This window comes from Wyeomyia smithii, chromosome 3, assembly GCF_029784165.1.
Source record: "Wyeomyia smithii strain HCP4-BCI-WySm-NY-G18 chromosome 3, ASM2978416v1, whole genome shotgun sequence".
Lineage (NCBI taxonomy): Eukaryota > Metazoa > Arthropoda > Insecta > Diptera > Culicidae > Wyeomyia > Wyeomyia smithii.
In genome coordinates this window covers 277,218,768-277,228,998 of record NC_073696.1, presented here as the reverse complement: position 1 = coordinate 277,228,998, position 10,231 = coordinate 277,218,768, and the positions used below count along the sequence as shown (strand labels likewise).

The 10,231-nt window shown below is 41.3% G+C and overlaps 2 protein-coding genes and 1 long non-coding RNA gene across 3 annotated transcripts; all 3 read right to left on the bottom strand.

Annotated features, from left to right (window-relative positions):
- Positions 1–2,871: 2,871 nt before the first annotated feature.
- LOC129732807 (uncharacterized) lies at positions 2,872–3,579 on the bottom strand. Its single transcript, XR_008729357.1, has 3 exons — positions 3,226–3,579; positions 3,074–3,163; positions 2,872–2,968 (listed from the first exon to the last, which is right to left on the bottom strand). It is a non-coding gene; the product is annotated as an uncharacterized LOC129732807 (long non-coding RNA).
- Positions 3,580–3,837: 258 nt separating this feature from the next.
- Positions 3,838–7,963, bottom strand: LOC129730904 (probable DNA mismatch repair protein Msh6). Its single transcript, XM_055690509.1, has 4 exons — positions 6,950–7,963; positions 4,404–6,887; positions 4,184–4,339; positions 3,838–4,118 (listed from the first exon to the last, which is right to left on the bottom strand). Exons 1-4 carry the CDS (start codon positions 7,574–7,576, stop codon positions 3,996–3,998), a joined length of 3,390 nt encoding a protein of 1,129 aa, XP_055546484.1. The 5' UTR covers positions 7,577–7,963; the 3' UTR covers positions 3,838–3,995.
- A 125-nt stretch (positions 7,964–8,088) lies between these two features.
- LOC129730907 (beta-1,4-galactosyltransferase 7) lies at positions 8,089–9,601 on the bottom strand. Its single transcript, XM_055690510.1, has 3 exons — positions 9,217–9,601; positions 8,565–9,147; positions 8,089–8,510 (listed from the first exon to the last, which is right to left on the bottom strand). Exons 1-3 carry the CDS (start codon positions 9,314–9,316, stop codon positions 8,249–8,251), a joined length of 945 nt encoding a protein of 314 aa, XP_055546485.1. The 5' UTR covers positions 9,317–9,601; the 3' UTR covers positions 8,089–8,248.
- Positions 9,602–10,231: the final 630 nt, after the last annotated feature.

Genomic DNA, 10,231 nt, shown 5'->3' with positions numbered 1-10,231 from the left:
CTCCGTCGTTTAGACCATTGGGTCGAATCAAATAGTCTACTATCAGAAACTCAATTTGGCTTCCGCCGTGCCAAGGGACGAATGATTGTCTTGCGTTGCTTTCAACAGATATTCAGCTGGCGTATGCTCGCAAAGAACAAATGGCGTCTGCGTTCTTGGACATTAAGGGGGCTTTTGATTCCGTTTCTATTGACATTCTTTCGGGTAAACTTCACCGGAAAGGATTTTCTCCAATTTTAAACAATTTTTTGCACAATTTGTTGTCCGAAAAGCACATGCATTTTACGCATGGCGATTTGGCAACTTTTCGCATTAGCTACATAGGTCTTCCCCAGGGCTCATGTTTAAGCCCCCTTCTTTACAACTTTTATGTAAATGACATCGACGAATGTCTGGCAAATTCATGCACGTCAAGACAACTTGCAGACGACAGTGTAATCTCTGTTACAGGAGCCAAAGCTGCCGATTTGTAAGGACCATTGCAAGATACCTTGGACAATTTGTCTGCTTGGGCTTTACAGCTAGGTATCGAATTCTCTCCGGAGGAGACTGAGATAGTAGTTTTTTCTAGGAAGCATGAACCTGCTCAGCTTCAAACACAATTAATGGGTAAAACGATTTCTCAGGTTTTGGTACACAAATATCTTGGTGTCTGGTTCGACTCTAAATGCACCTGGGGTTGTCACGTGAGGTATCTGATGAAAAAATGTCAACAAAGAGTGAATTTTCTTCGTACAATAACCGGACAATGGTGGGGAACCCACCCAGGAGACCTTATAAGGCTTTACCAAACAACGATATTGTCTGTTATTGAATACGGGTGTTTCTGCTTCCGCTCCGCAGCAAACACACATTTGATCAAACTGGAGCGAATACAATATCGTTGTTTGCGTATCGCCTTAGGTTGCATGCAGTCGACCCATACGATGAGTTTGGAGGTCTTAGCTGGAGTACTACCATTGAAAAACCGCTTCTGGAGGCTGTCTTCTCGTATTCTTATCAAATGTGAGATCTTGAACCGTCCCGTGATTGAAAATTTTGAAAGGTTAATCGAACTTAATTCTCAAACCCGTTTTATGACATTGTATTTCAATCACATGTCCCAAAATATTAACCCTTCTTCGAATATTCCAAATCGTGTCGACTTATCAAATACTTCTGATTCTACTGTGTTTTTTGATACATCCATGATAGAAGAAACTCGTGGAATCCCGGATCATTTACGCGTGCAGCAGATCCCCAAAATTTTTTCCAATAAATATCGAAACATCAACTGCAACAATATGTTCTACACTGACGGATCACTTCTTGATGGGTCCACTGGCTTCGGTATTTTCAATAACAATTTAACCGTCTCCCATAAGCTCGATAATCCTGCTTCTGTTTACGTCGCAGAATTAACTCAATTCAGTACACCCTAGGGATTATCGAAAAAATGCCCACGGACCATTATTTCAACTTTACGGACAGTCTCAGTTCCATTGAGGCTCTCCGATCGATGAAAGATGTTAAGCACTCTCCGTATTTCCTGGGGAAAATACGGGAACATCTGAGTGCTTTATCCGAAAAATCGTTTCAGATTACTTTAGCGTGGGTCCCTTCTCACTGCTCGATACCGGGTAATGAGAAAGCGGACTCTTTGGCTAAGGTGAGCGCAACAAACGGTGATATTTATGAAAGACCAATTGCCTTTAATGAATTTTTCGCACTTGTACGTCAGAATACGATCATCAGTTGGCAAAATGCTTGGACCAGAGGGAAATTGGGAAGGTGGTTACATTCCATATCCCCAAAGTATCGACGAACCCGTGGTTCAAGGGGTTGGATGTAGGTCGGGATTTCATTTGCGTGATGTCCCGGCTTATGTCCAATCATTATAGATTTGACGCGCATCTCCGTCGTGTTGGGCTCGGGGAAAGTGGTATCTGTGCCTGTGGTGAAGGTTATCACGACATAGAGCATGTGGTTTGGTCATGCCTGTACACCGTGACGCCAGGTCTAAATTAATAGCTTCCCTGCAGGCCGAAAGTAGGCAGCCGGCTGTTCCTGTTCGTGATGTCCCAGTTTAATCCTATTCCCATCCGCCTACATCCAACCAAACGACAAGAACACGTTAAGACCCCGGATCCGGAAACAGCAACTAGACCCGCACGATACTCTCAGGCCCCGAGGGAGACAACCCAATATGCCAGTCTGTAATATCTTGGCCCAGCAGCGGAACATATTCAATATGCTACTTACCTATGGCGATGGAAAACCATCAAACAACAAATCAGTGCTTTCAATGCAAAACATTCTAGCTTTAAGTTAGATTTAGTTTCAGCTCGTAGTCGGCAGCGAGGATAAAAAATTTGCTTTTAGTTATTAAGATACTTTAGAAAGTAAGCTACCAGATATAATTGGCGCCGTTAAACATTAAATTGTATTTGTGCCGTGTCAAATAAATTATAGATGAAGAAAAAAAAAACAACCTAATGCACTATATGTGCAACCACGACATGTAAAATAAATCTTCACATGATTCCTACACTGAAATAATCTCACCTATTCATATTATATGGGAGTGTTATAAATTTGCACTATTAGAACTTCCAATTAAAACGATGTGATCGGAAATGTGTCATGCATTCTTCATAGGATCGTCTGATAGACTCTCATTACTACCGAGCTTTTAAAATAGATAAGAAAATCCTTTAAAAATTAACGAACAAATAATTCATTAGACTCATTGGCAATGCCATAATTTATATCTTGGCATATAATAACAATTTCATTGGAAAAACTCATGCATTTCGTGTTATTATCCTATAGAAATAACTTCACTAAAGGGACTGTTTTTTTCATATATGTACATGAAAACAAATCGAAGTGCTTTTTTTTATAAAGGATACAAGAATTTATTATAAAAATAATATTTATTTTAAGAAATTTGTACTTGATTGTTGACTGTCCTATAAATCCTATAAACCTATAAATTAAAGCAAAAATGAATTGCGTCGGTCAGTGGCAATCACAACTTTCGAGAGATTTCACTACCGACTTCCTGACAAATGATTAATAAAAAAGAAATTACCGGTTCAACGTCGGCCACTTGATCCGAGTTCCAATGGTCTGTACGTTGTTTGCCCTACGATTATATAAGTGCCAATTTCTTCGGTGTGATCTATAGTTGTGAATATCTATGTAAGTTTAAACTCAAATGAAGTAAAAAAAAAAATTACTTACCCATTGGAGATAAGAAAATATTTTTCCAATCGCTCAATAAGACGCCGTCTTCTCGTGGTGTAGCCATTTTGAATAACTATCTGGATTATTCGATACCAAATCCAAACGTCAAAACAAAACTTCACAAGTTAAACTGACAAAAAGTCACAGCGACATGTGTTTTTAATGGATTTATCAATAAGATTTATATGTTGGTTTCGATACATGACGGTTTTATATACCTACTTTATGAAATGTATTCCGCAATGTTGCCTGTAAATTTAAATTTTTACGGCACATGTTAGACGTAAATGAATTTCAAATAAAATGGATGTGAAAATCCGATAATTATTATTCCATTGTGCGATTCGTTAAAATTATTGTATCACATTTAATTTACAAATGGATTTCCAATGGAATCATATAAAATTAGGAGATCGTTTAATACGTTAAATTCATTGGACAAATTTAATAGAGAATATATGTCGACTTGTTTCAGTGTGATGTTTTGTGGACATATTTTTATTTTTTTTTTTTTTTTTGATTAAGGAAACTGACCGGTGAACGAGTATTTGCTGGGCAGAAACGCAACACATCGATTCACAACCCTTCTTTCATTCTATTATGAAAAACATAAACCATATTTTTAAAGGGCTGTCCTAGACAAATATGGCATATTTTTATTACGTGTTGTAACAGTAACATATAGAGAGCCTAACGTCGTATACGATATATATCGAAGTGGAATACTGTGTTCTGAGTAGATCTGTTCAACTTACCTCTCGGTGACATTAGAAATGACATGCCTTGAGTTTTCGCAACAAAAGCTTCACCTCAGCAGTATCGGTTGTCTTTTGGAGGGCTTTGGAGAACACTTTCCGCTTGAGTGCTTCTGCCTCAACCGTTTTGGATAGCTATTAGTGAAAGTAAAAATTTGTTAGGTTTTTTTTCCTGATCACTACAAAGTCTCCTAACCTACCTCGTGGGCCCTTTTAATAATGCTGGCTGGCATGTCGGCCAGCTTGGCCGCGTTGAAGCCGTACGATTTGGGGCATGCCCCATCGGCGTATTTGTACAGGAAAGTAACCGTTTCCTGGGTGGGATCTTCGTCATCTTCATTCTCCACCATACAAGCCTACGTTAAAATTGGAAGTTCAAGTTTGAGTTTTGAACTGGTTAACTTTTCGATCCTTACTTACCATATGACCCAAACTGACCCGTCTGTCCCCGTCAAAACTGTCCACCAGATTATGGTAGTGTGTAGAAAACATAGAGCGACATTGCAGATCGGCTAAAAAGTTGACAACCGCCCCCGCAATTGCCGTTCCATCATAGGTTGCTGTACCACGGCCGAGTTCATCTAGCAGCACCAAACTCCGCTCAGTAGCATGTTTCAGAATTGTTGACGTTTCGTTCAATTCGACCAGGAAGGTACTATGTCCAGCCATAATATCATCATTCGCCCCCAATCGAGTGAAGATTCGATCGATTAGCGTCATCCGGCAGCTAGCGGCCGGAATTCTCGATCCAACTTGGGCCATTATGGCCAGGACCCCAACTTGCCGCATAAGGGTACTCTTACCACCCATGTTCGGTCCGGTCAACAGCACCAATCTGGATCCATTTGATCCGAGACAGACGCCATTAGGGATGTAATTTTCCGTTTCACTGATACAAGGATGAATGCCTTCTTCCAGTTCCAAAATTTGACCCACTTGATCGTCTTTGTCAAGTATCTCGGGAACACACATGTCACCTTCGCTACGAGCGTATTCCGCCAGAGAAGTCAGCACATCAAGTGTCGCTGTTAAATCGATGCATCTTTTCCATAACTCGTAGCTTTTAGCGAACTTCTCATAAATTCTTCGGGCCAAATCTTTCAGCACCACTTTTCGTTGATCTTCTGTTTGTATCATTCGTTTTAAGAACTCGCGTGTTTCATCGGTGTGATATCGCTTGACTCCATTTTTACCCTTTTTCTGTCCTTCCAAGGTGTAACCGCTGTTGGCCCGTTTCGATGCACTTTCCGGAATCTCCAATTGGAAACGTTTCTTGTCACTTCCGAAGTAGGTCACACTGCAGCCAAAGTGTTTCTCCTGCGCTCGTTTGTACTCTTCTAATTCATTCAGTATATCTGCGATTTCTTGCTCGACCGCATCGTACTCAGCGTCAAGACCTCTAGCGGGAGCAATGACGCCATCCTTCAGTGCCTTTTCGTGATCGAAAGATTCTTCGAAAAAGCGTATCTTTTTGGCCATATCTGGAAATATTCCACCCTCTTTTTCGGTTTGCGTCAGACGAATCAATAATCGTGAAGAAACGCCGGAAAACATTTCCGGTAGCTTGGATAGCGCATCAAAACCACGAAGAGTAGTAATAAAATCGTGGATTTTTTTCTTTCCGTAGGTTTGTTCCTCGTACAGAATTGCCCGTCCATCCGGATGATTCTTGCTACGATCGGCATTACCGAACGTGTGGATCTGTGCTAACAATCGCTCCAGGTCCGGCAGCTCGCCGAGAAGTTGTCGTACGTCCTGCAAAAGACTAACATCTTCCAGCAGTTCCGTGACGGCTTCCTGCCGCTCGACAATAATACTACGCTCGCAACTCGGCGAGCATACCCAATGATGGAACAGCCGTTTGCCAAACTTTGTGCAACAATGGTCCATACGATATACCAGAGACTGTTCGCCGTCCGTTATGCGGAGGTTAGCCAAAGTGATGGAGTCCAAAACTAAGAAACGGTTAGCATTTGTGATTTTCAGTTGCTCACGCACCCGATCGTCATCCGGGGGAATATACAATTCAAACGTGGCCAATGCTATGATCTGCTGATCCAGCAGGCATCGTTTCAAGTACCAAATGCAACCTCCCAGCGCCTTCAGCGCCAACTGAAACTCAACGTCCGGTGTTAAACCGAGAGGATCGTTTTTGTCCACCAGCGAGCGCAGAGCTGAGGGCCACTTTTCATCGCTAGTATTACCGTAGAAATTCTCCGCCAAATATTTCAAAGTTTTTTCTGCAGGCCAAAATTGAGACTCGCCGATTAAAGCTTCCTTACGAATGCCCGCGAGGACGGTTTTAAAAATCTGTTGGGTTCCAGCCGACGGTGAGCTTCTCTCGTGCAGCACAAGAGCTGGCCCGTAGTGGGAGAGTAAAGTCAACAGTCGGGATGCTTGTGAATCATCATCGAATTCCCCAAGGTGAAAAACACCCAAAGAGGTATCGATAAAGCATACACCATATCGACTGCCGCTTCCATGTTTAGCGGAACGCTCGGTGATAGCGAGCATATATTTCGGGTTATGCGTCAAAGACATATGCACCTGCTGGCCGAAAACCTCCGTTCCTCGCAGCGATACTTGGCAAATCTCCCGTTTAACAACTTTGTCGTACTTGCTGTTGGTTTTATTTTTTCGACATCGCTCTTGCATCATCTCCGGCGTCTCGGTCTGCTCAACTCGAGCCACCTTGTAACCTTTCTCAATTAACGAGGTGGCCATTCGTTCGTATGCTGTCTCCGGAAAACCCGAATGAGCGAATTCTCCCTTCATGTACGAAAAGCCCAACTCTTCCACGCCCACAGTGGCATCCATATGGTACAGCTCGTAGAATTTACCCACCTTGAAGAACAACACACAATCCATGTGCCGCGATTTAAGCTCCCACCACTGGCGCATTGCCTTAAAATATTGAACTATATTAGTAAGTCAATCAGGCAGGACGAGAGCTAACTCATACTCACCGGCGTTAGAGTATTTAAAAACGATTCCGGTACATAAATGGTACGGGAATCATACTTGTCATTGCCCGGTCGATTTCCATGAATATCCTTTATCTTCTCCGGTTTCAGAAAATCCAATTTCTGATGAGCCCAAACCGTCGGTTCGTCCAGGGTTGAAGCTTTCCCGTCAGCTTGTTTATCTTCCAACAATTCTTTCTGCTCATCTTGGGAGGAATCATTTTCTGCCTCAAGTTTAATCTTTTTCTGCACCGGCGAGGACTCGTCGTGCGCTTCTTTCTCTACACGTTTGAACGAGGACAGTTTCGGCGGTGTGCGTTCGTTTTGAACCTTGTTCTCCGTGTCCGAGTTTTCCTCGTCCTCCGAAGAGTCTGGCAGCATAATTCGTCGTCGTTTGACCGGTTGAATCGATTCCTCCTCATCTTGTTTGGTTTTCGATGAGGCCGCACTAGCGGGTTCTTTTTTTACTTTTAACTTTGGAGTATCATAGTTATTGTTCTTGGTGCTACTGGTTGCCGGGCTGCCGGAGGTTAACGACGACGGTTTAAGCTTTGGAGTTGTTGCCGGTGATTTGGCGAAGTAATTAAACAGTGTGTTGGAGCTGTTGAGATTGTCCTTACTTTTGCTCATGTTGCGAACCAACGCGTAACGGTAATTGACAATGAAATTTTAGTGATCTCTTAGCGAAATATTTGCATATATCAGTAAAAATCCCTTAATATGTTTCTGGACTTGAAATAAACAAAACTCACGACAGGGAACATGAAATGCTAAACAAACGCGCGCACTTTTCCACCTTTTTGACGTTCGTTGAAAAATCATAACACATGTCAATGGCTGCGTGCTTCTGTGAGTGGTCATCGATATACAACGTCACCGAATTTTATATCAATTGCATGCAGTAGAAGCTCCAATCAAATTAAAATTCTATCAATATTCGCTAATCATGAGGGCATTAAAAATGCAAAGAGATCTCAACATGGTTAAAATGGGCTACAGCAGTGCGGTTGTATGATTTATGCCTTTTGATTCATGCTAGTACTAACTTATGCGCATCTAGCCCATGATACTGGATTACTGTTTGATGAAATCAACTTTAATGATGTGGTTTTGACGTCATTCAAACAAACAAACAAACAGACTATATGCGTAGAACAGTGTTTTATTGCATTGTTAGGATCGAAATTTGAGTATAATAAAACGTATCCCGTATAGGTAATCATCATGCAAGGCTATGGCAACGGTTGTAATTTCATCGATTATTTTAAACTGAATACTTGCTTAAAGCTGAAATTCACGGAGTCACACCTGTTTCTTACTTTCTTGTCGAGTTTTGCCGTCGTTTTTACCGTCGCATTCGCACCACGGTGTTTGAGATCTATCGCATTCCAGGTCGATGTTCAACACAGTCACCGGAACCTGATCGACGGTGAGTTCGTGTCGTTTAGCTATGCTGTAGCGAAGGGTGTTCAGTCCAGTTTCACGATCCCTTCGTCGTGTCACGTCGCGCTGATTGTAGCACTTGGTCGTGTCGCGCCGTCGATGCAAACGATCATGAACATGCCTATAAAAACAATTAAATTACAAACTGTTGAGAAAAGTACTAAATAATACGTACAGAAAAGTATTTTGTGGGCCAGTGGTGATATTTTGAGGTCGAAATACCTCTAATCCGGCTTCCTTTATTCGCACGTAGAATTCGTCGTCTTCCAAACCCCAACCCCAGTATCGGTTAGACATGCCGTTCAAAGATTGGTAGTGCTCCACTTTCAACAGTAAAATACCTCCGATAAAGGTGGGGTAATGATATTTGGGATGAAACTCCGGTCCGGATATGTGCAGCGGTCCTTCGGCTGGATATTTGTACTTAAGATTATCGTTCATTGGCAGCAAGTCAACGTCATGCATTGCAATGTAATCGTAACGATGTTTCACGTGCAGAAAACCTACATTGATAAGCGAGGCCCGGTTGAACCGGAAACGATCATTCTGGTTCAGAACGAATATGTGGAAAGAAATCTGTTGGCGATTCAGAAACGCTGATATGTGCGGTGCAAAGCGGAGGAGCTCATCGAATCGATCACGAAACGGTACCAAAATCGCTAGCTTAGGTTTATCTGATGTAGACACCTCCTGGAAACTGCTCTGGAACCGTTCGTGCTGTTTGTCATGTTCAACGGGGGCTTCACAACGACAGGTATCTTTGGAATGAGAAAAATGAAAGTTTAGCACATACAAAATCTAACTTGAGTGAAATGGTCTGATGGTACCGGAAGATATTGGAAGACTGGAGATCATGATAGTGACCCCGATCGATGCGAGAATGATGATGCTTACGAAGCGTACGTAAACCGATTTTAACACGATCATTGCAACATCTATCAATGTACAATCACTTGAATTGCTGGCTAGAGTTAATACTAGCGCAAAGACCGAGTACTTTCATGCCGTGCCGAAAACCTTAACAAATCGCGCAACATAACTTTCATTTAGGGAAACAATGGTTTAAATTTAAACTAGAGTTGATTTAATCTTTCTAGGCGGCCGGAAAACAACATTATACTATTTAAATCTTTAAATATCATCACACGCGAGCATAACTTTTTTATTATATTGGCAGATGATGAAATGACAACACCAACACGCGAATGGAGCGCGTTCGTAGCTGATTTCGTCGAAGGGTGTGACCAAAGTTGCCAATAATTTTTTTCATTAAACTGGAAGAATGCTGAAGAAAAAACTGGATTCCAAATAAATTTACAAAATACCGCTAAAATAAAATTGTGAGAGAGCTTCTTTGTGATGGTTATTGAATCCATTATAAGTTTCAAATACAGCGGGCATACATTTTGTATGCTTATATTTTGTTAAACATATAGACTGAAAAATCTCATTTACAGGAGCAAAATTTGAAATTGCGCCAGTTAACCAGTTAATAGCAAAAACAGAAAATAAAGCTTTTTTTATTTACTTTAACTTTTAACAAAAGAACTGATGCAACGTTTTCCTACGTTACAAGTGTGAAGTGTAAATTTCAGTTATCTCTGAGTTTGCTATCTCTTGATATCTGATTATTCGAACAATTTTCAAATTGCTCCGCAACAGAAAGTAATTTGAAGAATGCCGTCTGAATATAACGTTTTTGAAATAGATTGTTTTCATTTTTATATAACATTAACCTATCATTGCAATTAATTTCTTTATCTGCATGATCTGATGAAGCCTTTTTGTTAGATTCTAGAATAAAACTGAACTTTATATCTCAACCATGCAATACAACACCTA

What these genes read in the sequence shown, in the direction of transcription:
- LOC129730904 (XM_055690509.1), bottom strand. Translation starts at nt 7,576, where the DNA reads ATGAGCAAAAGTAAGGACAATCTCAACAGCTCCAACACACTGTTTAAT. An exon ending in TTTTAAATACTCTAACGCCG is followed by an intron (nt 6,888 to 6,949) that starts GTGAGTATGAGT and finishes CAATATTTTAAG; the next exon opens with GCAATGCGCCAGTGGTGGGA. An exon ending in GGGTCAGTTTGGGTCATATG is followed by an intron (nt 4,340 to 4,403) that starts GTAAGTAAGGAT and finishes ATTTTAACGTAG; the next exon opens with GCTTGTATGGTGGAGAATGA.
- LOC129730907 (XM_055690510.1), bottom strand. Translation starts at nt 9,316, where the DNA reads ATGATCGTGTTAAAATCGGTTTACGTACGCTTCGTAAGCATCATCATT. An exon ending in CAGTCTTCCAATATCTTCCG is followed by an intron (nt 9,148 to 9,216) that starts GTACCATCAGAC and finishes CTCATTCCAAAG; the next exon opens with ATACCTGTCGTTGTGAAGCC. An exon ending in GGCCCACAAAATACTTTTCT is followed by an intron (nt 8,511 to 8,564) that starts GTACGTATTATT and finishes TTGTTTTTATAG; the next exon opens with GCATGTTCATGATCGTTTGC.